This window comes from Dermacentor andersoni, chromosome 5, assembly GCF_023375885.2.
Source record: "Dermacentor andersoni chromosome 5, qqDerAnde1_hic_scaffold, whole genome shotgun sequence".
Lineage (NCBI taxonomy): Eukaryota > Metazoa > Arthropoda > Arachnida > Ixodida > Ixodidae > Dermacentor > Dermacentor andersoni.
This window is the reverse complement of record NC_092818.1, coordinates 142,194,167-142,221,263: the sequence shown is the minus strand read 5'-3', so window position 1 is coordinate 142,221,263 and position 27,097 is coordinate 142,194,167. Positions and strand designations below refer to the sequence as shown.

Here is a 27,097-nt window from a genome sequence, read left to right as displayed (position 1 = left end):
CTGGCCCCTTTCTTCTGTCCCCTCTAGTGTAACTGCGCTGTTAAATCATTTTTACCAACAAGCCAAATACACCCTTATTACATTGTGTAGTTAATAATTTGCTATATCGTAATCAATGATTCACCTATCGGGGGAAACTGACTTTCTACAATTTTTATTCTATTTCTTTCTTTGCCTCCGCCAGAAGCATCTGCCGAAGACAGAGCGCGCAGGCTTGCGGTGAAATCTCCGTACGACCAAAGCAGATTTGTGCTATACTCGCGCTAAAAGCGCTCCTATACCGCTGGCAGCTTTTAAGTGAAGAAAGCTGCATCTCCGCTGAAAGTTTTCTCACGTTGAAGTCGCAGAGCACCCGAGCCACGACCCAACTTTCTTGCCAATAGGAGGATAGAAAAGTCGCGCCTAGTTTTAAAAGCATGCATGTTGCTTTTTCTCCTAATCGAATTGCGATAAGGCCTTTTGATTCTGTTGCGTCGAAAACTCGCCCATTCTTCCGCTATACCTTTGGGAAGTTGTTAATTTGGCTGCAAGTCAGAAACGGCGCATTAGGTACTGATTGAGCAGCTCAAACTTTTTTTCTTCTTTCTTTGTAATAAACACGCCACATGACAATTGCTGCTTGATGAACGTGTGAAATATTTATGAAAAAAAAAAGCGAGGGCGCCTGCGACACCTGGGCGCCTGAAAGTATAACAACGTCCGCACTCTTTAGGTGCGGACCGTGTGCGTCTCGGAAGGAGGAACCAGGCCGCAGTCGCGGAATGGGTTCGGTGGCTTCAGCGGCGGTGGACACCTGAACGCCCTGGCGAAGTCCTCGTTCCTCGACGTCACCCGGTTGACCCAGCCAGCGCGATCGGGTCGGGCCGCATCGTCGCGCACCTGCACAACATGTTAGCATGAGCAGGCCTTGGGTCTATAGCAGTCTCTATGTGGACGCAATAAGGGCACGAGAAATGCTACTGAGTACAATTGTTTCAACCTCACGACAATGGTGGGGCCTGTTAATTCAATTCGCCACACGTTAGCCAATCAAAACATCCGTGGTGAATCTGACAACATGCTATAGAACTTGTGGGATAGTCGCGGCTCCGAACCACCGGCCGGCTTGCCGTGAGTCAATGATGCCAGTGGTGCTGTCTGCTATTCCGCCACCTATTAGCGCCGTTACTCCACAAATCTGATAGTGTGTAGTTTGCAAAATGGTATCTAAAATAACCATGAGCGTTACACCATCTGGCGATATCTTGTCCCCAAATACTGATCGTCATTTTCCATGCTTACATTCTCTTTCTTTAAAACTCTGCACGTGCCGCTTTCATGTCAAGAAAGCAGTGGGCGCTCAACGTTAGATAGGCGCGCAAGATAAGGGGACGGTTGTTCTTTGGGTGCAAGATTAGCCCAAAAAGGTGAGAAAGGGTATCTAAAATCACCACGAGCTTTACACCATCTGGACATATCTTGTCCCCAAATAATAATCGTCATTTTCCATGTTTGCATTTTCTTTCTTTAAAACTCTGCACTCACTGCTTTCATGTGAAGAAAGCAGTGCGCGCTCAACGTTAGAAAGGCACGCAAGGGGACCTGTTGTTGTCTGGGGGCAAGATTAGCCCAAAAAGGCGAGAAATATTAATACATATATACCCGGAGTATTAATCTAAACGTTGCCAAATACTGCGATTTTGCCTCTTCTCATAGTTTTAGTGAGAAACACGTTCTCTGACTCGGATGTGGAAATATGGTGATACTCCACAGCTTATAACTTCGGGAAAGGACCTACGGGTTTAGATCCTGCCCGTGGACCTTTTGCATATAGGTTACCCTAGCAAGAATTAACTGCTTCACGCTACGTTACATTGGTAATGAGAGATAGTGCCACTGATTGCTACAAAATAATTCGATGGCGTCGAATATTTTATAAGAGAGTCTGCCGGGATCCGGTCTTCTTCAAGGAAACATAACCCATATATATATATATATATATATATATATATATATATATATATATATATATATATATATATATATATATATATATATATATATATATATCAGTGGCGTAGCCAGAAATTTCGTTCGGGGGGGGGCTCACGTTGCAGTTCAGCCTCCTCCTTAAGAGGAAGCTTTAGCTCAGGTGCTCCTATGTAAATACATGTAGAACGAGAATTAGTCTTTCTCGGCAACCACTGCATCAAATTTGACGAGGTTTGTTCATTTAAAAGAAAAACTTAGATTCTAGTGACTGTTTGTTCCGAATTTTTCAGTTAGGTTGTCAATTCTTTATTAAAAATTGGCAAAAATTTCACATTTCCAGAAAGCGAAACTATGAAGCTTAAAACTCTAACTCAACAATAAAAAATGATGTCACAAATCTGTGAAGTGCACCTAATAGTGCATCTACAGCGGACAAAATTGATATGTTGCAAATGAATCTAAAAAAAAATTAGTATTATGGAAATACGGCTTTTGCAGTACCCTTGTACACAACGTAACCAATTCACGTAAGATATAAACTGACATACCGAATATGTCCGCTTTGACTGTTATAGTAGATGCCGTTTACATAACAGCGATGTCTGTTCTTGATGCAACCCTATTAGTTTGTAAACATCGTGCTTCTATCTTTTTCAAACTTTCGAATTTTTCAAAATATTTTATACAATATTCAGGCCCTAAATCGAAATTCCGCTTCCAACATGCACTAGAATTGAACTTTCTCTCTCAAATGCGAAAAATTTCATTAGAAGCGATGCAGGGGTTATATCAGAAAAGCGTTTCTGCGTTTTACATGTATCTGAATAGATCGCGTCGAAGTTGGGCCCGAGCTAAAGCTTCCTCTTAAACAATTTGTCGAGGGATCAAATACATGAATAAGAACTGCATTGGCATTGCCAAAGATGCTGCAAGTGAATTCTTGAACGCTACGCACTGTCAAAACAAGTAAAATATTTTTTTATAAAGGAATATACTCTTATGTGCCGAAAATTGTGCCCGAAGTAACTGATACCAATGCTTCCATGTTTTTGTCTGTTCAATAAGCAAAGGAAATATTACGCCAACTTTAGAACTATATCAGTTCGATACCAGCAAAGCATTGCATACCGCTGACATGAAAAATGTAAAGGTCATGAAATGAACAAGTTGAGGACAAATATGTTAATGAAACTTTGTCATCAAGAACCTTGTTTACATTCTTGCACACATGCAACGTCCAGTGAAAAATCTCAATGCTGCTGTCATTTGCTCCAATGTATTACGCAGGAGCAGATCTCACCGGCCCTGTATCGTAAGTAATTGCACCGAAATTATAGTCGCAACAGAGCGCACGCATAAAAAGCAGGAGTTCTGCAAAATATACGAGGGCGAATCAAATGAAATTGATCCAATGCGAATATATGACAAACGGAGTACTTTATTTAAAAGTAGTCTCCGTAAGCAATCAGATATTTGTCCCATTTACAACCGAGTCGCGTGATTCCAGTCTCACAAAATTCCTTGGGTTGCTGGTCCAAAAAGTCTGCAACTGACTCTTTCACGTCATCGTCCGACAAAAATCTGGTTGACTTGTGCTGTTTCTTTCAGTTGCCTCAATATATGGAAGTCCCAAGGCGACAGATCTGAGCTGTATGGCGGATATTGCAGCGTTTCTCACTTTAACTTTGCCAGTTTTATATTAACCACATCAGCGACGTGAAGACGGTCATTGTCGTGGAACAAGATGACCCCATTCGTCAATTTTCCACGTCGTTCGTTCTTGATTGCGACACGTAGCCTGTCCCGCGTTTCACAATATCGGAAAGAATTGATAGTCTCTCAAGATTTAGCAAATTCTATCAGTAATGGCCCCTGATGACCGAAAAAGAAGTCAACAACACCTTTCCGGCGGAAATGACGGCCTTTGCTTTCTTGGGGGTGGTGAATGCGAATGTTTCCACTGTAAGCTTTGCCGTCATGTTTGGGGCTCGTAGCAGTGGCACCATGGTTCGTCCCCAATCACAATTGCAGACAAGTCGTCACCCTCATTCTGATATCGGATCAGATGTGTCAAAGCAGCGCCGAACTTCTTCGTCTTCTGGCGGTGGTTCACAATCGTGGGCATCCATTGCGCGCACAAGAGCCGATAACCGAGATATTCATGAATTATGGCGTGAACGGGGCCCTGACTAATGTTCACACGCTCGGCCGGTTCATCGATGCTTATCCTCCGTTCTTGTCTCATCAGCTCATCAACCTTTCAAATTTTGTTACGGGTGATTGCATGGTGGCTTTGGCCCAGTCTTGGATCGTCTTTGCAACTTTCACGTCCTTCTTTCAACAGTTTGCTCCAACGCTTCACAGTGGCCAATGAAATGTTATGTCCAAAGTACGCGGCAGCCATACGGCGACTAATCTTTTGGAGGGAAACCTTCAGCTGTCAGAAAACTCACGACACCACGCTGTTCAACTTCTGGAGCATCAATTACGTCACGCAACTATGCTCAACCCAGTGTGTGAGAGCATTAAAGAACATTTATCCTCATATCTACTGGTCACTTTTGTAAATGAGAGATGCCTGTGTGCTACGCGCATGCCTTGCAGATAATGAACCGAAGAATTATTGCGTGGGGTGGGTAGACGCACTTTCATTTGACTCGCCCTTGTACATTAGAAATGCGAAGATACAGATTGATAAAGGGCAAAATAATGTCACGGAAACAAAGTTCGCTGCACGTATACACAAAACCTCGCAACAAGATATTTAAATACACGTGTAAGTCTCCAATAAATCTACGTATCTAAGAAAAAGTCCCTGTATATAATGCATCAAATAAGGCAAATAAGCATGTTGCGCAATCACAGATACACGGAATCCTAGATCCCGCCCCCATTCCATCCACTGCCCCCGATGTACCACGTGCGACGGAAGGTGGCGCGCTTCCTCTCCGCTTTTTTCCTATGCGCACACAAGACTGAGCCACCATCGTCGGCCCAACCATGTCACCACCCCCCTACGCTTTCACTCGCACATATACAGTATGCGGCGCGCGGTCCCGATGTTATCGCCTTTGGACTTTATACGAAACGTGAGGGCGACGGCGACGACAGGAATGCGCCCGTAGCGTCCGTATAATTGAATAATATAATAAGAGTATCCGGCAAGTGAAGCATACCGTGGCCCATCGCTTTCCTTTCCGCAAAAGAAGAAACGATATCGAACTTTCGCCATGCGATAATTCGGTGCGCCACAACAATGTCCTTTTTTTTTTTCCTTTGGGGCGCGGAACCGAAATGAAGAAACGCAAAGTATCTTCACAATCGAATGCCTCTTTTGGGCCCCTAATGTGGCTACTGAACGAATATCGAAGAAAACGTGAGACGGTTTGGTCCACCGAGAACCATGCGTATACTGCTCGGTGTCCTACACCGGCTAGACAAGACTTCCCGGAGATGTCGCTCTCAAGCGAACGCGGTGCAATACGCCGAGTCCCCCCAATGATGGCGGCGAGTGACCATTGTTCCCTTTTCTCGTCTGCTAGCCAGAAAGCGTACAAAACTCTGCTAGGCGAAAATCCACTCGGCCAGAGAAAACCAAACGCGCACCGAACTGCGCCGCACGGTGGTTGGGGCAACATGAGAAAAACGCATGCGCTCTGGCTGGCTCTGGCAGCCCGCGGGTTGGGTAGCGAGAACGCAAAAATTGAAAGGCTCAATGTGCCCTCGTGAATAAAAGTCAAAGTAGAAAAAATAAATAAGAACACAGCTACCTTTGCTGGCTTTAGTGTTTTGACATGGATGCTTTGGAGTAGGTGAAAAAAATCTTAATATTTTTTGTGGGAGATGGCGGCACAAATGGACCACCTCAACGCTTCGTCTCATCGGACCTCGCTGCGTGCTTTGTCAACTTGCCTGATAGTGTGTTGATTTGGCTCGCCTTGTTGTATGTTCCGATGTACGACTTTAAAAATGTCAATACACCTTAGGCGTCAAATGTTTATAACAGCATTAAACCAAAAAAGTTCCGCAATTGAAGATCGAGAGCACAGCTTTGGAAATGCCAATGCACGTTTCACATCAAAAATTTATGAGAACTTTATACCCATAAATATTCGGAATTGACATCCATGCGCTCCGTAGATTCCGCGGCCTCCGCGAGATGCCGCGGCAAGCCCGTTCGCCATCAAAACGCCCTTGAAACTTTGTGCTCGGATCGGGCTGCTTGCATTACGTAACTCCTGGTACATGGGCGTTGTCGCAAAATCACGGCCGAGTTCCCATGTTCGCGGTGAAATGTTTTTTCGAGCGTAAAAAAGACATTCTAGACAAAATCCAGAATTATTTCCGGCTCCTGGGGTTGCTTTGGTCGGCGGTGCATGGACAGCACGAAAAAATTTCGGGGGGGCTGAAGCCCCATAAGCCCCCCCCCCTGGCTACGCCCCTGATATATATATATATATATATATATATATATGCAACTGACGGCGGTCTGCTCTGGACCACCGTCAGTTGCGCTTCGCTCCACGGAGAGGCAGGAAGTGTGGGGAGTGAGCTCCTGAACAGTGTGGAATGTGGTGAACGCGGATTAAATCATGAATCTGGGGCCTAAAAGAGGTGAGACATAATGATAACGCGTTTCTCTCGCATTTACCACTAAAACGCCACTGAATTTATTTTATTGCGATATCAATTATGTGGACATTCCAGGCGCATTTTTGCCTTTAAAAGTCCAAAGGCGCTAACACCGTCGCCGCGCGTCGTATGCTGTATGTGTGTGTGAAAGAACGTGAAGGAAGCAGACTGTAGCGGCTCGATGTGGTGCGCGCGAAGGAAGAAAACGGATTGCGAACGCACACTCTTCTGTCGCATGAAAGGCCGCGGGGGGATAGGAAAGAGGGAGCGAGGGGGACGGTGTTGTGGCTCCGGTAGCAACTGCGCATTTGGCGACCTAGATCAAGGGGAACGATCGCGCCTCAATCTCGCGCGCCATACATGGAGGAAAGCGGGAGGCAGTGCGGGAGGGGTGGCGGCTGCTTCGACTCCGCCAACAAGTGCGCTGTTAGGATCGGCCTGCAGCTATTTCAGCCCGCTGCACGTGTTCCGATCCAACGGGGACGGTGGCGCACTTCAGAGAACTGCGGATAACCGGCAGCCACGTGGCGAGGGGTCAGCTCAGGGGAGTTCTCGAGGGGATGTAATTGGTGGAACCTCCCCATGCGCTTTTCGAGACACCCGACAATGTGCTGCCTGGGCGCGCCATCCGGTACGGCACAGAGTTCTACGAAGCCCCTCTGACGTCGGCTCCGGACCATTGCACCTGTGTGTGTGTGTGTGTGTGTGTGTGTGTGTGTGTGTGTGTGCGTGTGTGTGAGCCCTCATCCTCCTCCAAGTCGAGAGCCCTCATCTTCCTCCAAGTCGAGAGCCCGCCTCCTCCAAAAGGGCGGGTCATCTTCAATGACGTCGAACTATGACGTCGAACAGAGTGCTTATAAGGAGCGATTGTCAGCTGCTAGAGAATGCTCGTTGTCGTGCTCAAAATGTACTCGTGAGCTGTGTGCTCGTAAGCTGTTTGCTGTATGCTCGTCTTGCGAGCTCCATTTGGGAGTCACGCTAGACTGTCGATGCATCTCATGTTCAACTGTACATAGCATGTAAATCCTGCTCTCCTAAGTCCCGACGAAGAGTCAAGCTCCTTCCTACAGCTACGACTGCCAAATCTTACATCTGAATGGCAGCGGTGGGATCGGCCTACAGCTCGTAGATCGTCCGACAACTCTAACAAATGGTGGCAGCGGCGAGATCGTCCGACGAATCTTACAGCGCGTACTTCGCAGGGTCGCGTGCGCCGTATCTTGAAAGGGATCTGCTGACGGCTCATACCTCTGTGCGCGCCGTGTTCTTGACACTCTTGCGTTGAAGTGATAGACCGCACTCAGCCCACTTCGCTCGCTGCTGCTGCCGCGCTTGCTCAAACCAGCGTCCAGCGTTTTGCAGCAAGTGTCCGCGCTCATTGAGTGTGATGTGTTCATGTTTGCTTGTGCGCACTGACACCATGCTTGTTAATTCAGTTACTAACCGAATGTTTCCAAGCCTATATATACGGTCGACAAAACTGCTATCCTTACTTCGGGTAGCTGTATACTAATTTGCTATCGCAATCGATGCTTCGCATTTCAGGCGAAACTGCGATTTTTTTTTTTTTTTTCACTGGGACGCCGGCTCATCTGTAGTTTTTCATCCGTGCATTGCCTACACTTGTGGCTCAATCGTGCTATCTCATTTGTAAATGCACATACTTTTTAGCAGCGACAACACCGTTATTACTGTTGTCAATCGGTTGTCAACGTTATTATGAGGGTCAAAGGCTCGTCGGGAGGCAGGCAATATAAGACACCCATAAAGTTTTAAATTGCTGACTGTGAAAACATCTCTCCGGTGGTAAGAGATCGAGGTTAATTGCTAAAATGAAGAAGCGCTTATAGCTTGGCAGTTGCTTTTGATTACACTGTATGTAAACTGAAGTGTGTGTGATGGAAATTACTATTGCGGAAAGGTGCTTCCGCAAAGCGCGTTTTTTTTTGTGTGTGTAGCTACCGAGTACTTGTGTCATGAAAGGGTTGTATACTTATCAGTATTCCCGCGCAGCTGAAGAGCACCGTCGAGTTCATGTACAAAAAGAAGCTTTACTGTTTTAGTTAATTATTCTTATAGACAATGCGATCGGGCATAACCCGGTTCAATGTAGTTTCAACCATTATTTTTTCGCTAAGCAGTGATGAACCGGAAATAAACCTTTTCGCTCAGCCGGAACGAGAACCAGGAGGAAAACGTTTCGATTCGACAATCGGCTTAACAGGATGTGTAGAGGGGTTCGAAACTCCGTACGCCGGTTTACGAAAGACGCAGTTTGTGCCAGGGAACCCACCTTGTGTCTAGAAGCCAGGGTCTGCGCCACGTCCGGCCCATTGACCTCGCACTGGTTGAGCGCGTAGAAGACGTAGAAGAGCTGCTCGGGCTCCAGATGCTGCAGTGTCGGCAGCACGAGCTCGGGGGCTCCCGGCCACGCGAGGTAAGCGCGTAGCGCCAGGGACAGCGCCATCGACTCGAGCGCCATGTCCAGCTGGTTCGGGGCCGCGTCCCACGGAGTGCAGTTGTCGTGGACGTATGACCCCGTCGCGTCGGTGTGCTGCCGTTGCTGCCAGCGAAACAGGTGCTGCAGCACGGTCTTGAAGGCGCGGACGCCTGCGCGAGACCGCGAGGACCCCGAATGCACTCTCTTACTCGCGGGGGGTACACCCGCGTGGTGTGTCTAAATGCGTTTAGCATTATTTGGAAACTATAACGCCGATTACTTGTGACGGCCTGACCGTTTTCGTGGGCCGATCCCGATGAAAGTGCAGTCCGACGCAGCTGTAAAAGAAGTGCATGGTGGTACCGCTGGTAGCGCACGGTGGCATGTAACGGACACGTTCTGGATCACATTCTTCTCTCGTGACAGCTAGCGTTTTGAGGCGCTGCACCTCTAGTCGAAGGCGCGGATGTTTTCGTTTGAGACACTGCGCCTGTGGTCGCAGTGTGCAGAGGCTGTCGCAGACGCTGCACGGGGTTACCAACTGGTCCCTAAAGGAGTGGCGCTCGAAGTACTGTCATATGGTACCGGCAGGCTCTCGCGTAAGGGCAAAGCACAGTGGTAACGGAAGCGCCGCCCACAACGCACTGTGCAACATACAGGGTGTTCCAACTAACTATCATGCAGCAAGACTTAAAATATGCAAATGCCACTGCTGGACAGAAGCAAGGTAATGTTTGCCGTCGCCTGGATATACTCACATTATCTGTTGCATTCCGCCTAATCACATAATTAGTCTTAATTAATCAACTTCTCAAATAATATAGTTAGATGAAAGTGTTAATAAGAAAATTGTAGAGCAACATGAAAAGCTCCCGATAAAGCTTTCTGTTGCTCAATACGTGCTACATATCAGTATTTTTCCGAGCGTGAAAGAAGCCCGCGAATACACGCAAAATTGCCGCGCGACTGGCCGTTCGAGGCACTCTGCGTGTAATCGCGGGCTTCTTTCACGCTCAGAAAACACTTATGTAGTGCGTATATATTGAGCAACAGAAAGCTTTATCGGGAGTGTTTCATGTTGCTCTACAATTGTCTCATTAAAACTCTAATCTAATTACACTATTTGAGACAGGGATAAAGACTAATTATGTAATTAGGCGGAATGCAAAAGATAATCTGAGTATCTCCAAGCGATGGCAAACAACATTACCTTGGTTCTACCCATCTGAATATATTTAAATCTTGGTGCATGAAAGTTGGAACACCCTGTATAGTGCCACAAATGGCCACCACCTAAGCATGCTAAACGCATTCTCGGATAAAAACCGGGGTTGGTTCTTAAAAATTTTTTTTTTCGGCTACAAAGTGGTTGCGACTGCACGCACGCTTGTGCGATGCCTTCGTGTCAGTTTAGCAATGTGTGAAGAACGTAACTGCGCAGCCTGCCATGCGTATATATAAACGCCTCTATAGCTTCGGCGATGACTGCTCTTCGGAAAGTGAGAAAATGGCTGCAGTAATCAGTAAACCAGCACCGTTTGTATGTATCTCATCGGTCGATGTCGCTGCAATTGAGATTGTACTCCAATCTGCTGGGTATTTGCTCTCCTCGCGATTACACGCCCGGAGCAAGACTGATATTGCACTCCATGATGTACTACCTTGCACTCCACAAACAGTTTATTGGCACTTCGTGCGGGCACATTTTTTGGGGCTATTATTGCCGCCGCCGCCGCCGTTGTCGTCGTCGTCGTTGTCGTTGTCGTCGTCGTCGTCGTTGTTATTATTGTATTATGTATTAACGCTTGAAATGACGGGGACAAAAAGTAAGGACGCCAGTCCCGTTGTTCCTAGCGCTTCATACCTGTTACAATGGCATATACCAAGAAGGCCTAACGTCTACCGTTGACAAACGCATTTTTAGTAGTTGTAGTAATAGTATAGTATATAGCGAGGTACGCTCACCGACGCGTGCCACCTGTAGCATGGCTGTCGATGGATGCGTGCCCCACAGTAAGTCCAGGGCGGCCGGTGGCACCTGCATCGTGTTTCGTGCGCTATACAGCAGCAGAATTTCGCACCTTCCTCACATTTGTAAAGACAACATATCAGCAGGGCATAATATGCCTTGCGGTAAAACCTTCGAATAACAATTAAAAAAAAGAGAACCCGGAGAACCGAGTGGGCTCATTTAATGAAGCCAAGAAACGTACGGAGTAATTAAGTTTGTTTTTGAATGTTGCATCCGCGATAACCTTCATATTCTTAATGGAAGGAAAACAAAGTAAAAGCGGAATGCGAGAACTTGCCACTTGCTTGTGGAAGCCGAACCCACAACCTTGGTAGGACGCATGCAATGCGTCCATAGTTTCGAGTCTATTCCATGATAACGAAATGCACCGTCCCATTCTGTCCATCGTCGATATAGGGACAGTTAAGCTAGATTGGTAGATTAATCTGTCCGAGTTGCTGACAGCCTATATCTTGCCTTGAGCAAAGGTCCGCTTGCCAAAAAATGACGCAATGGGCGCCACCACTTTCAAGATGTCGCGCTCTAGCTCCGTGCGTGTCATCCGACTAATGTCTTCTTGGGGATTGGTAGCTGTTAACCGATGGTTGAACACTGAATAACGTTAAAAAATGAGGCAGAAAGGGCCGCATCGCCTTTCGTGGCCTGTTCCTGTATCGAAAGGACTTTACAAAATACGCCGAAGCACAACAAAGTGATGTAACATGACGAGGCTGGTGCCGTGGCTTTATTGTAAGATTAGCGTAAAATTTATGAAGGGGAAGCCTGACTAATATATATATATATATATATATATATATATATATATATATATATAAAGCTTGCTCCTGAATTTTTTCTTCGAATATGTGCAAATCAGAGCTTTGGAAGGGGGATATATCTGTACCGCATACAAGTGTTTTAGCGTTTTGATGTTGCTCGCGTTCGTCCTACCACATCACCCTTGACTACTAGTGCCGTAGTTTTTTTTTTCAAGGTATGTTTAACCACATCACCCTTGACTACTAGTGCCGTAGTTTTTCTTTTTTCAAGGTATGTTTAACGCTGTCGTATACATGTGTTGTTTACTTTATATAGACTGAAAATTTGGCACTAACCGTAGCTCGAGGCTGGTCACTCCTTATAATGCCGGACAAAGAACCCTACTGCGGGTAGTTTCACCACATATATTAGAGCCGTCTTTATATATCTCATGCCTTCCATCCTCATTTACTCCACTTGTCTATATCCTGATATACTGGTGCACTTGAACGTGTTCCTTATCTGAACTATAGCTAAAACATGTTCCGGACTCGTGGTTGCCCTACGCATTAATTCACGCAGTTGCCTATGCTCCGTATCGCCAAATCGTGTAATTTAATAGAGAAAACTATTGGGCGCGCCAGCCAATTATAAGACAGAACCAGAAAAAGGGCTGCTCCACTCTTATCGCCCTCGGCGTGACGACGACTGAACGGATGCTTCACGGAAAGATTACTAGAGCACAAGGGGACGAGCCCACTTCTCTTGTTCGAGTCAAGGTCGCGCTTCACAGTTGAAACACGCCGCGATTGAAACAGGGATGGAGACTCGAAAACGAGTTGCACGATAACATGGAAGACAAACTAGCTCTTCTACAAGCATCTTCTCTTTGCGACACGCCACCGGCCCTCGTTACTGGCTGGCTAACACGATCCCTGGAGCCTTTGTGGCAATGGGCAAAGATGGCGATGTATATAATGTACACAATAATGCAGAAAAAGCTTTCTCCCGAGTGGACCCCTCCGCCTCTTCCACCACCAGCCTCCGCTCGCGCTGGAAGACCGCACTGCTCAGCTCGAACCTGACAGCACAACTCTGGGCCGTCCAGTGAGCCGAGGAAGCCGCTTCGAGACGTGGTCTCGGAGCCGCGTCCGCGGCGGGTGCCCAGACCCACTAAATAGACGCCGGACTCGAATATCGTTGATCTGAAAATAAAGTTTACGCTCCCCAGTGCTGAACGCGCGTCTCTTGCGATGACCAACCTGGAGCGTGCCTTCGGGCGGAAGCACGCCATCGCCATCGGCGCCGCCCTCTTCGCGCAGCGCGAGACTGCAGCGCGTCGAGAGCAGGCCGGGCAGCCAGCGCTGGTCCGCTGCGGTCCGCTGCGGCCCGTTCGCGGCCAGGTGCTCGCTGACCGCCTTCTCCTGCATCCAGGCGAACACGGCCTGCGACGTTTGCGAGGACCCGACGAGCGCCGCTTTACTCCCTTCGTAGAACCTGCGCCGTGCAGTTGAGTGAAAATGTTAGCGTTATGTCTAAACGGGCGATGTGAAGCTTTGCGTGACTTGGCTCGCTAAGTGAACGGACGCGAGCGAGCGCACCAGGCCAAGAATGGCCACAACAATGCTGGCCATTACTCGTCGTACAGGCATTATCAAAGTAATGGCTCCTGTAGTCATTAGATTATATTTAGTATTGAATTGCTGTTCCGTTACCGTTATGTAGCAGCCGTAAAGCTTGACGCCGACTGCGCATTAGCTATGTGTATTCTCTGCATGCTCTGTAGGTAACGGTAACGTGTGGTAACGCTATGCTGAGAAATTGCGTGAGAAAGTTTCAGAAATAGCGGGCACTATGTTATTGAACGCCTATACATCGGCTCTGAGTAAGTAAAAAAGAAAAAAAAGAGACCGACAAAGTTTGGATTCGGCGCCTGCGCTGTGCTGCTGACGCTTCTTCCCGGTACACTAAACCACCTGCGTCCGCTCATTCCAGACATCTTAACTACAAATGTGGAAATTTAGAATATTAAGCTCCTTCTACCAAAAAGGAACAAAAGTAATGTTTTCGTGTTGTCTGTCTCTCCACGTTGAATGTGTGAAAAAAAAAGAAGATTCTCTTCCGTCTAGCACTCAGTCGAAGAGATGGCACCGCTTACAGGCGTGATCAAGCCAGGAAGGGCAGAACGTAAATGTAGGCGCGGATGCAGAAAACCAAACAAATAAACACTTTACACAGAATGGTTGAAAATTGAGCTGGCTGGCACATTTTAAAATTTACTTGGTGGAGCGCTAAACGACGGGACAAGGCAAGACAACACAAGGGCACAGACTGACAAGCAGTTTTTATTGCGATAGCAAATATATGGGCACTCCAGGCGCATTTCTGCCATCGCCGTGATGTTCCATATAAAGGTCAAGCGCGATAACATCGTTACCGAGCGCTGTATGCTGTGTGAGCGCATGAAATCGTGAGAGGGTGATCCGAAGATGGTGGCTTGAACGTGCACGCAAGGGAGGAAGGAAGCGCACCGTCTTCCATCAAGCGCAAGACGCGAGGGGCTTCTCTCCGGCGGCGGCTGCGTGTGGAGCGGCTGAGCGCCTCCGCGTACGGTCGCGTGGCCCCATCTTGAAAGCAATCTGCAATGGGGACAGAGTCTAGGCGCGCAGACGGCTGATAGCTTCGTGTATGTTGTGTTCCCGCCGCTTAGTTCACGTTGAAGCGAGAGGCAGTACGAAGTCATTCGCTCGCTGCTGCTGCTGCGCTTCCTCACCCCAGCGTTTTGACAGCGAGTGTCCGCGGTTATCGAGTGAGATGCTTTCATGTTTGCCTGTGCGCACGGGACACCACGCTTGTTAATTTAGTTAGTAGGCGAACGTTTACAAGCTTATATTGCCGATAAAGCTACTTACTATCCTTACTTCGTATAGCTGTCCAATAATTTGCTATCGCAATCGCTGTTTCGCCTTTCGGGCGAAACCGCGACCTTTTGTTTAAAGGAACATTTGTACTAAAGGAAGACGTGGAAATAGTAAAAATTCGTTCACTGCGACGTCAAATGGTCTTACTAACAGATCCGACGAAGAGACGCAGGCACAAAAATGACTATCGATGCACATCGGTGGCTTTCATTGTTGCGTAAAGTCATCGAGCCCACACTTCACAAACATATAAGCCTTGCGAACAAACTGCACAGTGCCGCCATGTGGTGGACACCGTATCGCAAGAAGGCGTGGATGGCCTCCAAGTAACGCTGAAGAAACACGCAGATGTGGAAGGGCGGCAACACGCTGTAGCGACTAGCAGACACACATAGCACGCGCAGGTAGATAAATTTTACAGATCTCACATATTTCCTTTGAAGTGCATTGACTGATTGCATGTTTAGGGATAAGCCCGGAAGATCAGAATGCACGACGTCCCACTCAGCGTCGTGAATTGTTACATAGTTAAATAACTGAACGGTGCCCGGCGCCGCGCTGAACCGTACAGAAATCTCATTTGCATCTTGTGACACAATCTCTTGTGTTCTGTCGGTTTTATAGGCATTATCATTTTCGATCGCCTGCGTTCAGAACATCGTGACTCAGAAAGCCCACATGTGCAAACACATTGAGGCGTGCGTTAAAGGTTGGGGAGGGTGGATATCTGCTTATAGAGGTTCGACTACCCGACGTGGCTATGCCATTCCTTTGCACTCATGAAATGGACGAGAAAGAAAGACGGGTTCGGAAAAGGAGGTACGCCTCGAGAAAAGTCGCGAATACATACCTCGTGAAGTATGCTTCGCGTAAAGTGGCATTTCTCAGCCAACTTGGAGCGGGCCCCACCCACGGCATGGAGTAGGCACGCTCGGCCAGTTTGTCCGCAAGCGCCGCGTCGTTCACGTCCAGCGCCCCGGCACGCATCTCGTTGGACAGCTGGCGCCGCAGGAAGCCCAGCAGAGAATCGGTGTCCATGCCGGTCACCAGCGGAGACAAGACGGTCAGCGCGTAGAGCGCCAACTCCGGTTCGTACTTCGCTGCGAGGTATATGCAGAAGGCGGCGTATATATACCACTCGCGATGTGCGCTCTCTTCACCTTGCACTGTCGGCACACATAGATAAACAGTAGCTTTTTACCGAATAACCGATCTATTAATCGTTCGGGATTATTTACCTGTGCTTGAGAGAGAGAGAGAGAGAGAGAGAGAGAGAGAGAGAGAGAGAGATTCCAAAGGACGGGAACTTGCGACACCTCTGCGGTTCGGACTTTCCTACTGTCAATCCTCTACCGGCGCACATCCAAAGTTTCGGGATTGACCCTTGAAGCTACAGGTAGTCAAAAGATTTGAACAGAACACTCTGCGGAACCTATAGATAGTATACTGGACGCATTTTTTAGATCAGAATTTTTATGCAACACCTGTGGTAGATAACGTAATTGTAGCACGTGAGCTTGATCACGCGAACCGGCGGATGTTACTTGCGCAAGAAAACGAAATGAAGAATATACTAATTTGAAAATTAACCCATTAACGTTCTTGTGAATTAGTTCGCGGCGCATATTGCAATGTACGAACGGTAGCGGGTCAGTTTGCAAGGTATATCCGCTCGAAACGACTTCTAAATATCACACGGGTTTCGAGATATGAGCCGTGAAATGTGCGGTGAAAATGCACCATTGTTCCAGTTATTTCTTTTTTAACAAATCGTGCTTTTATGCATTGAATAACAAAAGTAACTGGAAATCTCATTTATTTCGTCGCAAACATGGGGAATGAACATCTCGGAGCTGGTGCTACCCTAAAAATTCGTTTCACGTGGATACGCCTTGCGAACTCGCCGGCTACAATTCGTAAATTGCAGTATGTGCCGTAAAATAACTAATTAAAAATAATTGGTACAATTTTGTTATTAGCCGATTATGTATTTCTATTTCTAGTTTAATGTACTCCAGTAAGTAATCCACCTCAATGACTATAATTATAACTGCCACAGGTGATTTTTAAAGAATTTTAATGATCCTATTTAAGAAAATGGTATATGTTTAACTATGGTGTTGACGCTTACGCCGCTCCTTCATGCATATAACATAGCTCTTGTGGAGGGTACCGTATAGGACTATCATGTCGCATTGATTTCAACTCGACCACTGTCGAAGTTTAGTGTACGGCCGTGGTGATTTATCTGGTGTCCTGCCCTGTACAGCTAGCTACAGAACGACTAACTGAGCGAGTCTGTTACTGCAGCAAGGGACATGCCGCTAGGCGACTTGTTTTCACTCATCAAGAGATCAGGGAAATATAAGATTTCTCGATTGGAAATCAGGGAATTGGCGGTGCGCCCTTACAGACATCTTAGAAACCTCAAAAAAAAAGAAGCCTTAATTGCTTGCTTATGCAGTAGAATCTCATTAAAAGGAACCTCAAAAGACCGGACCAATATGCTTCAATTTACAGGAGCTTCGTATACTGAGAGAGATGTGGAGCGTTGTAGCGCTGTATATGTCATACAGTGTTAACAGGGCTATAACAGGCCTATAACAGTGTTAACAGGGCGTCAACACTGTTATAGACATGTTAAGCGTAAAGAAGTGAATGTAGCAGCTTTTGTTGCGTGGTTTGAGCGCGTTAGGCGATTTCTGGCTTGACTAGGAGGCACCGGCGATGCATAAAGCAAGAACATCGCTCTTTCTGCTCGACTCAATGGCTTATCTATCTGATGTCCTGCCCGGTACAGCTAAAGAACGACTAACTGAGCGAGTCGTACTGCAGCAAGGGACATGGCGCTAGTCGACTTCTTTGCATTCATCAAGCACGTTTTCGCTCCACAAGCAAGAGGTCGTGCTTGTGGAGTCCAAACTACTGAACGGCTCACAGTAAGGTACCCGAAATTTCAGTCTTTCTTATTTCGGCCGTCTATATGGGGCGAGTGGCGATGCCGCCAAGCTTTGCGGACTGCACATGCCAAGTATAAAATATCGATCAAGTTTTTGCTTGCTTAAGTCTTAGCCACTGGTTTGTAAGCATGTTTTTTCTGGGCAGAAGATAGATGTCGAAAAATAAATATAAGATTTTGGCTTCAAAAAAGGAAAATAAAGAGCTTCATTATTTGTTCCGTTTACTGGAAGTTTCAAAAATGTTGGTTTCGATTAACGAAATTTTTTTTGCAAGCCCTGTCACTATAGAAGCCGTTGTTTCTTTTAACCGGTAATTCCGTTTAACGAGATAATACTGTATATGCGCGTTATGTGACAGAACGGCAAAAGTGAATATAGCTAATCATTAAAAAGAACGAGCGCACCCACCAATCATGCGGATGCAATGTTCGGTGGCGGTGCGGGCGGGCGCCGTGTCATCGACGTCGATGAGCCGGCAGAGCAACTGCTTCTCTGGGCCGGCTGGCAGCAGGCGGGACGCCAGCAGGGCCGTGCGCAGTCCCAGATAGTTGAGCAGCTCCTGCTCGTTCACTTGCTGCATCACATGACGTTTCCGTCATCCCGTTAGAAGTGATGAAATATTTAATGTCTTTTGAGAAGAGTTCCTTTGTCTTATCTAGCTACTTTCCAGGAGCCTTGGCGAAGACTGAACAGTGCTGCTGTCTGTGCGCGAAGTCCATACCACGCACATAAGAAACAGCCACATTCGTCTCAGGATAACGCACCCAGTAAGACTTACTATATTTGAAGCAAGAAAGAAGCGGCTGCTCCTATACATGCGTATAGTGTTTAGGGTCTAGTACGTTTCTCAAGGACTCACCTTGAGCACGTCCGGCAAGGCGTCGACATAGCTGGGCGCACGAACCACGACTTCGTCGGGAGCCTCTCGACCCTCGAACGCCTCCTCGATGATGGTGCGGAGGTTCCAGGAGGACCACGCACTCTGCGGTTCCCCCGCGACTCTTGGTCGTGACGTGTCATTCTTCGCCTCTGCATCGCGGAGAGGGAAAACGAGGGGGGCCCGTATGCTATATAGTAGGCCTTTGTGTGCAGGCAGTTCATCCGTTTAGGCAAGTCGTGGAGGAACTCTCGGTCATTGTCGCTTATTCACTCACGGATGCTCATTTCTGCGAACTGCGCATTTTCTTTACTGTATACTTAATAGAAGCTACAGAACGGTTATTTGTTGCGTTCCTAGAGTGTTCCGAGGATTTTCTGAAACTACATAAGGTTAATTCGAGCATTTAGGACATTATCTGGACATGACTTCAATACGTCATTATATATATCTCTAAAGGTATATCCCACGGATGTCAGGGAACCAACCTGAGGACCTCCGTAATATATTGTTTCGAGAATATATAGCAACGCATGTAAGTTCATAACATGCATGAGCTTCCATGTGTTGCCCAGTTAGCTAATGTAAAAAAAAAGCAATTCTGAAGTCGTTCCAAGCTAACATTCAAGTGAGGGGTGAAATTTGAAGGAAAGGGAATTGTCATTCTGTTAGCGCCGTCGAGTTCAACGTAAACCGATAAGTCTTGCGGACAACGTTCTGTGGCAGTAAAGGCAAGATTGTAGAGCGGGAGACTGTGCACTTGGGTTATTGCACCAAGTAATCCGTTTGTCCATGAAGGCGTTCTTTTCCCTTCGTCCATAAGTTTGGCAGTGCTTTTGTTTCAGCTTCTAGGAGCAAATACTGCATCAGCTCGGCTTGCTTTGCGACGCTCTCGCATTTGCGAAAACAAGGAAGAGCAAAGAGAGAAGTATTGCAGTGCTTACGCTGAGTGGTACATATGATGTCTTACCTTAATTTAAGTGCTTTAATCAAGACGATCCTTGTTTTCTGTTTCTCAGCTTAAACAAAAACGAATGAAACATACAGTGGGGTTATTTTCAAGAACGCTTTCACTTGTGCGCTTGGTCATCCACAGCTTTCTCTTCATTGCCACAGATATAGCTCTCTTCATTGCCACCCACGAATATAGCTCACAGGGGAAAAGAAAGACGATGTTTTCTTGAAACTCGCCCATCGATTTTTCGTGCTTCACCTGGAAGGCGCAGCGTGGTATTCCAGGGTGCCGGGTCGTCGCCCCTGCGCGCCTTGTCCAGGAGCTCCTCTACCCTGTTCACGTATTCGGGCACCGGCCGCTTTCCTCCCGCCGACAAGAAGACCGCAGCGGCAGCCTGCGCCACTTCTCGGGGACCCACCGTCAGCGCGTCCAGGAGCAGCCGAGGCTCGGCCAGGAAAGCGCGGCCGTCGGCGCCTACACCCATGCGCAGAAGCGCCGGCTCGTTCGTGAAGTAGTACGCGTTGCCCACCGCCTGCACAAATTCGAACGACAAACGAAACAGTCGTTTGCTCGCAGTCGGTGGCTCCTCAGATATATGATATTCTATACCGTTGACCATTAGGTCATAGGCTTGTGGTGCCCAGATGCAGTGTGGTGCCCAAATGCGGTATACCCCGCACCTCCAACAATTGGTTACAGGGATGTTGAGAGTATACAGAAACTATATTTACAATATATATACAGGATGTGTCAGAACAGCTAAGATGGCTGACCACCAACAAGACGCAGCAGCGAGCGTCTCCGATCTTCTTCTTCCTCTCTCTCTTCTCTCGTCCTTCCGTAACAATATATATATATATATATATATATATATATATATATATATATATATATATATATATATATATATATATATATATATATGCTACTTTTCAAAATTTATTACACTATCTACTGAGCAGCTTCTCAGATAAGCCTTGGCGACGAATTGGAGTCCACACCCAGACTTGGTCACCTGGCTGGTACTATATATATATATATATATATATATATATATATTGTTACTTTTTTAAAATTTATATACAAACAGCTCATTGTCCCGAGTCGTCGTCACATGGTCGTGCATTAGGTACAGAGTGCTTTGAGGTAGGAAAATTCCCTGAATGTGTTGGATGTGCTGAACGAGGAACCGCCACAGCTTGAGGCGAAAGTGTTCTGCTGGAGGAGAACTGCAAAAACACTCTTCCCACAAGATTTCGGTCATGATTTGGGCCCGTGAAGAGCTGGCCACACCGAGCTCCGCTGCCGACACTGACACGGCAACGACACGCCGACACCACACACTGTTCATCTATACTTTACGCAGTCACGACGTTTCCTGCATGAGGAAGCGATCTGGCATTGGTCGTAAGAAATTCTGCTATTGTGGGACAGTGGTTGCTATGGTGGTGATCCGTCGTGTAGTGAAAACAGCAACAAGAAAAGAAGAAAGAAAGAAGAGAAAAAGAAAAAGGGAAGCACAGGAAGAAGAGCCGCCAGGCCGAGGTGGGGAAAAGTGTGCGGAAGGCCGCAAGTAAGGAATCATGTAGTTCTTTCTTTCTTTATCAACTTTTTTTTTTGCTTTCAACGGCGGCCACTTGTCTCTCCACTTATATATGTTGTTCCCTACGCCGTCGTACCTCGGTGTCAGCCAGATAATAATTAATCAATCCATCATGCACTAACGAATAAATCAATCAACACTCAGTTAATTTCAACTGACGATCATGCGAAGCAATATCTAGATGATGAATGGTTAATAGTTGCGACATTCATCGAGAGAGACGGCTCGTTCATGAATCGAAATATTCCCACGCGTGCTAGCTCTTCCAGCCGGGCGCCAACCTATATTAGTGAAGCGTAAATTTTGGCCTAACTGCAACAATGCTGACTGTGCAAACTACGCTGGATGCAAACTGCGCAAGCTACGCCAGTGAAGATGACTGTACCCAAAGCAGCTACCGCCCAGAATAAACCGCAGTTCTGCTGCTATTCTGTAGTCTCAGTGCACAGCTAGCTTCTGCAGCATGAAATCCAAAGAGGCCTTGCCCTCTTATTTCAAAGATAGTACAAGACGTCACGCGCTCCTACTTTAGAAAACCTGAACTAACTATACTCTCACTATTAGTTGGCACGCTCTTGAAGCACACTTATGCCACACATCAAGCGCCTTTACAGAAGCGTTCTCGCAATTAATTACTATCTCAATAACTCAGTTACACGATAAGTCGTTCCTAAATTATTTGGTGTGCCCATTATACTGCCGTTCAAACGTTACATGTTACCAAGCCACTTTACAACAGTGTGTGTGCACCTTGGAAATGTCCTTGACGGGGGCCGTGTCCCGTGCGTTGTGCGGCCAAGGCAAGAGGCCAGCGCTCTCGAGCAGCTTAGAGCGAAGCTCGGCCGCGTCCCCGAGGTCCGGCCTGAGGCACTTGCGGTAGAGACTCTGCACCACCACGGGCAACCAGCGGCCGTCCGCCCTGCCAGACAGAATCTTGTGCAGGTCTTCGGTCAGCGCCGCCTGGTGCAAGTGGTCCATCGTGCGCCGGTCACGATTCACCTCCCACGTCTCCGCCTTCCTAATACGAGAAAAAATACCGGTAATTCAGTAAGCCGATCATCTCGATTATTGAGCGGCGCCGAAGGGCTGAACCCGCAAGGAGTCCGCAATATCACGATGCCTCCCACAGTCATATCCACGTAGACTGCAAATTTACGGCTGTCAAGATCGTTGACGGTGTAGGCGGGTGTTGAGCACGGACTTTGGCGTGCTTTCAATGCGTCGTACTAATGCGAGGTGATAGCAACCCCGATACACGGTTTAGTGAGAAGTCCGCACCGAGTTCACTTTCAAAACTACGTTGACAGTCACATCATAAATGCGGCTATATGTAGACACCTAGGTAGTTTATATTCCATTTGGGATTAAAGAGAAGAACAGGAGTTTGGCAGGGCATGCAGTGTATAAAAGGAGGCAAAGAGGCAATCAATCGCCTATCAAGTAGCAAAATGTGCCAAGAGAAGAAAGAAGAGTGAAGTGGACAGGATTTACTAACGAGACTGGGGAATTTTTCAAGTGCACGTATATGGGATGACGCGCCGCAGGGGTTACTGGATATCGCTAGGAGGCGCCTTCATCCTGCAGGATAGCTTAACAGGCTGTTGCTGGCGGTATTGAAAGAGGACACCCACTCTACCTGCCAAATACCGTTGCGGAAGACCACGTACCGGCTGACGCGGTGGTCCCTGATCCAGTTGTTGCAGACGTGACCGAACAGGTCTTCGCAGGGGTTGGCCAAAGGGTCGAGAGAGACGCTCGAGGCGGCAACGACGCATGCGTGGCTACGGCACGTGGTGCGGGCCGACTGGCGACGAAACGACGAGCCGGGAGGCGTGACCACGCCGAAGAACCTCCGGGACGCGATGGAGGTCTCGTTGCGACGCGCGCGCTCCCAGTCCCCGAGCAGGCTGGGCATGCAGAGCGCGAACAGGGGCAGGAAGATGACGAGCATGCGGAACAGACTGAGCCAGCTCGCCAGGCGCTCGACCTCGTCTTCCTCCAAGGCGCCTTCCTCGGCCTCGGCAACGCCTCCGTTGGCGCCAGCGGGAGGTCCACCGGCGGCGTCGTCTCCATCGACGGCAGCTCGGGCGGCGTCGGGCTGCGAGTGTTTGATTACGAGAGCGCGTGAAAGCGGCGGTGCTGTCCGGCTGCGCCTGTTCATTGCTTGTGTCTTTTGAGGAACCACGCAAAAAGTCAACTATGAAGACGACAGTCATAGGACTAGTAATGGCATCGCGGGCAGAAGAAATCAATGCCTGGCGTGACGTTCTTGAGAGGCAAAGTTTGCAGTTCTCGTCGTATTGGAAGCGGCGGGACGAGACTTGCGGAGCTACGACAGCACGCGTAGCTTTGGCAAATTTTACATAAAATGTCACCGGTGGCACCGTTATAGGCATATAGTCTGGATGCAAAAAGAAGGGCGGGGGGGGGGGGGACAATCAGCGTGCACTGGCGCTGGTGTGAGCCGATATGTACCTTTCCACAACTAGTACATGTGCTCGCACTTTTGCGCAAGCAGCTGCAAAAATTACCGCCTGCCGCACCTCAATTCTTTCGAGGTCGTGCTTCCGGACGCTCACATATGCAACCTGCAGAAACCTCTCGTCAGATTTCTGAACGATTTCCCGATCACGGAAGTAGTCAATGTGTGATTTCGTGGGGTATCTAAATATCTACATGGCATATTTAATGGCATATCTACATAGCTTTTTCACCAAATGAGCTTATGGCACGGTTTATAGCGGGCCTTTAAGCGACGACATTGCGGCTCGCTATGTGACTGTGGTCGTGCTTTTGTCTCTTTTTTTGGCACTGCGTACCGGTTACAACACCTTTGAGCTGCTCGTATTATAAGGGTGACGTATTAGCAGGTGACGTAAGGAAAATATGCTGTCTGCATTCAAGTTATGACGCCTATCTCTCAAGCGCAAACATGACATGAATGGAACGTGCCGGTTGTCGAAACAGCCGAATAGCGGACGGTGCAGTAGCAACAGTATAAAGCTGTATAGGTGGAGCGGAAATCTGTCATCCTCCAACTAAACAAGTGTTAAAAGCACATGAAATTATTGTTTGGTTACGTTATCCGACACAGTGTTTCGAGGCCGAGAGGCCTTGAGACTACATTTTCTTCTCCCAGTGCAAAAGTGAAATTACGTTCTTGCGCCTACCGCACCTGCACCGCACCTGCACCGCACTCTTGATTGCCTTTGCGGCATTCTTTTGTAACAGCGCAAAGGACGAGGCGAGACGAGACGAGTGAACATACACAGCGCTGTGTAAGTGCGCTCGTCGTGCGCTCGTCTCGTCTTTGTCCTTTGCGCTGTTACAAAAGAATGTCACACCAACTTGCCCAAGCATCAACAGTGTCTGCCTTTGCAGAACTTACCCCGTGCGCTTCACGTACCAGTGAGCTCTGGTTCCTGGGGAGTAGGGGCTGCATTGCTCCGTACCGGTAATTCAGCGGGCGCAGCGATTCTTAACTCGTTCTGTTCGGCTGTTCCGCGTGGGGTGAAGAACCGCTGTGGGCGAGGTTTATGCGCAGCGAGAACCTGCGGCTGCCACGAGACGTGTGTGCGCGAGCCCGCCAGGCTTTCTTCTTCTTCCCCCCGCTTCGCCGTGGCACGTACTCACGCTGCCTTGGCTTTAAACGTTCAACAAGACCTTCTCGCAGCGGCGTTTGGTTAAGAAAAAAATGGCCAGGCTTAGCTTGGTTAAGCCAAGAATGCGTTGCATATTGCGCGCGAGTTGGGGCCCAGCTTTTCCTCCGGCTGTCGTGACGTCACGTCACGTGGTTGCGCTAAAGGTCAATGGTGGCTGCCCGGCCGCGCCCAAGGGCTGAACTGAGTGATTGCAATATGCAACGCATAAAACTCTAGTGTAGGGGTATGAGCCACCATGATGGCTCATACCCCCAATGGTGGCTGCCCGGCAGCGCCCAAGGGCTGAACTGAGTGATTGCAATATGCAACGCATAAAAAATCATCAGCCCTTCCTTTCTGTGAAGAAGGACGCACAGCGAAGCTGGGGTGTTTTTTTCCTCAATCGACGCATCTGTGTATACATAGGTATATTATTATTATTATTATTATTATTATTATTATTATTATTATTATTTATTTATTTATTTATTTAGTAGTAGTAGTAGTAGTAGTAGTAGTAGTAGTAGTAGTAGTAGTAGTAGTAGTAGTAGTATTGTTCTTGTTTTTGTTGAAGAACAAAGACAACGCATACATATCTTTTGACAGCGGAGTGATTTATTCTTTTATGAAGTATACTCCGTTCCATACATAGTAGTCGGCGCTCTGGAAGTTATACGCAAGAAGTTCTGTCAAGAAAATCTCTCCGCGCGTTCTGTCCATGCGTCGCTCAGTCCCAACAGCGTTCGCTCGCGCGAGCATGCATGTGAGGCTCCTCGCGACAGGTTGACTGTAGTGACGCAACTGTAGTGACGTGTGCAAGTACTGCCGCATATATAGTAGGCCGGAATTCCACAATATTTACAACTTCACTGTGAACTACATAATCATGAAAAGTATATGAAACTCGGCATAGTGTTAGAGTCGCCTTAGCGGCTAATTGTCAGATAATTGTTTGTTTCGGGATAGTTTCGATAAAACAGGAGTTACAGCCGTTTTCTGTAGCCATACTCCCTCCGTATGCCGCCATATATTGACAGCAGATGGGAATTCTGTAACGTTTACAACTTCACTGTTACCTAATTATGACAAGTAAATGAAACTCCGCGTAATGATAGAGTCGTATTAGCGGCCAGTTTCAGCATAATTTTTTGCAAGGTGCCTACATTGAGAGCGACCGAGTATTCGCAAGAAACTGACTGGAGACGAAAATTTTTTCGTGTCGACGCGACGCGTAGACAGACGGACATCGAGCACCGCCAGAGGTAACTATATGCAGCTTTGCTGTAAAAAGAAGAAAACAGTTGTTGAACATTTGATATAGGTGCCTCAACGTAGTTGTTTCAGTTTGTTATCCTGATATATTCTGGAGTAAAACTAACGCGAATTCAGACGGCCAGTGGTATGCAGGTTGTTGAGCGCTACTGCGAATGTTCGCTTCAGCACGATACTGAGTGAAGCACTGCGAATCTTCCCGCGTGCGTAGTACTGCACTAGTTATTCAAGGAACTCCAAAAAATCTGCAAGGTATCACATATTGTTGTCGAGGATACAGGTTTTGTGCGTCTGGAAGACACCACGCCTGTTGGTGGTCGTTAATTCTTGACCAATCTTGAGCAGTGGGACTAATTCGGTGGCCGGTCAACGCCCGGTCGCAGGACGGGGCCCCGCAGGAGGAAGGCGAGGCGCATCAGTTCGTGCCTTGGCGGAATCTTGCGCGCCGCGTCCGTCTACGGGTCCAATTATGTAGCTGGAGTGTTACCCCTATACGCTGGCTGAAGTGAATCGCGCACCGTCTTGCCTGCGTCTTATCTCACCCTCGCCACTTCTCGCTACCACCAGCATTGTATCAGAGAGAGAGAGAAAGAGAGACGTAGACATTTTGTGTGACGCTTCGCCTGCGCTATCGCTGTCAATACAGTCGATGATCATGAAGACGGCTGTAGTGAGGAGCGTAGCGGAGTCCCTTCAACGTAGAGGATGCGAAGGACCAACGTGCAACTCCATTACAGCGCAAGTGACTGTGATGATGCAGTTGTCCGCTTCCGTGTCCGTCGCGAGTTCTTACTCACCGACAGCAGGTTTAAGACGGCTGAAATTACTGCGACACTGAATTCTTGTTAGGCGTTGTTGAATAATGGCGGGAGGCAGTGATCTGCGAGAAATGAATGGCTGTCGCCTGTCAGGCTTCATTTACAGAATGTGGCAATGTACCAGAGAATATTTTAAAACATACTTGGAAGAAGCATCATGCCCAGTATTTGTGGCAACAGTCTATGAAAAAGGTTTAGTACAGTGTTTAGTAAGACTTGTCAACTATATGGTACTGC

General features: G+C 47.7%; 1 protein-coding gene across 2 annotated transcripts; it reads right to left on the bottom strand.

Annotated features, from left to right (window-relative positions):
- Positions 1-616: 616 nt before the first annotated feature.
- On the bottom strand, positions 617-24,814 carry LOC126531299 (uncharacterized). 2 transcript variants are annotated; one of them, XM_050178786.2, is made up of 11 exons: positions 24,518-24,814; positions 22,797-23,227; positions 21,880-22,147; positions 19,785-20,058; positions 18,554-18,723; positions 18,103-18,268; positions 15,585-15,834; positions 13,076-13,310; positions 11,009-11,081; positions 8,897-9,213; positions 617-879 (listed from the first exon to the last, which is right to left on the bottom strand). In XM_050178786.2, exons 1-11 carry the CDS (start codon positions 24,569-24,571, stop codon positions 709-711), a joined length of 2,409 nt encoding a protein of 802 aa, XP_050034743.1. In that variant the 5' UTR covers positions 24,572-24,814; the 3' UTR covers positions 617-708. The 2 variants fall into 2 exon arrangements, with proteins under 2 accessions (XP_050034743.1, XP_050034744.1); XM_050178787.2 differs by having other exon boundaries at positions 24,536-24,814.
- Positions 24,815-27,097: the final 2,283 nt, after the last annotated feature.

Excerpts from the sequence above, each read along its gene's own strand:
- LOC126531299 (XM_050178786.2), bottom strand. The coding sequence starts at position 24,571 with ATGCAGCCCCTACTCCCCAGGAACCAGAGCTCACTGGTACGTGAAGCG. Across the intron at positions 23,228-24,517 it reads TGGTACGTGAAGCGCACGGG|CCCGACGCCGCCCGAGCTGC; the intron begins GTAAGTTCTGCA and ends AAACACTCGCAG. Across the intron at positions 22,148-22,796 it reads AGGGACCACCGCGTCAGCCG|GAAGGCGGAGACGTGGGAGG; the intron begins GTACGTGGTCTT and ends TTCTCGTATTAG.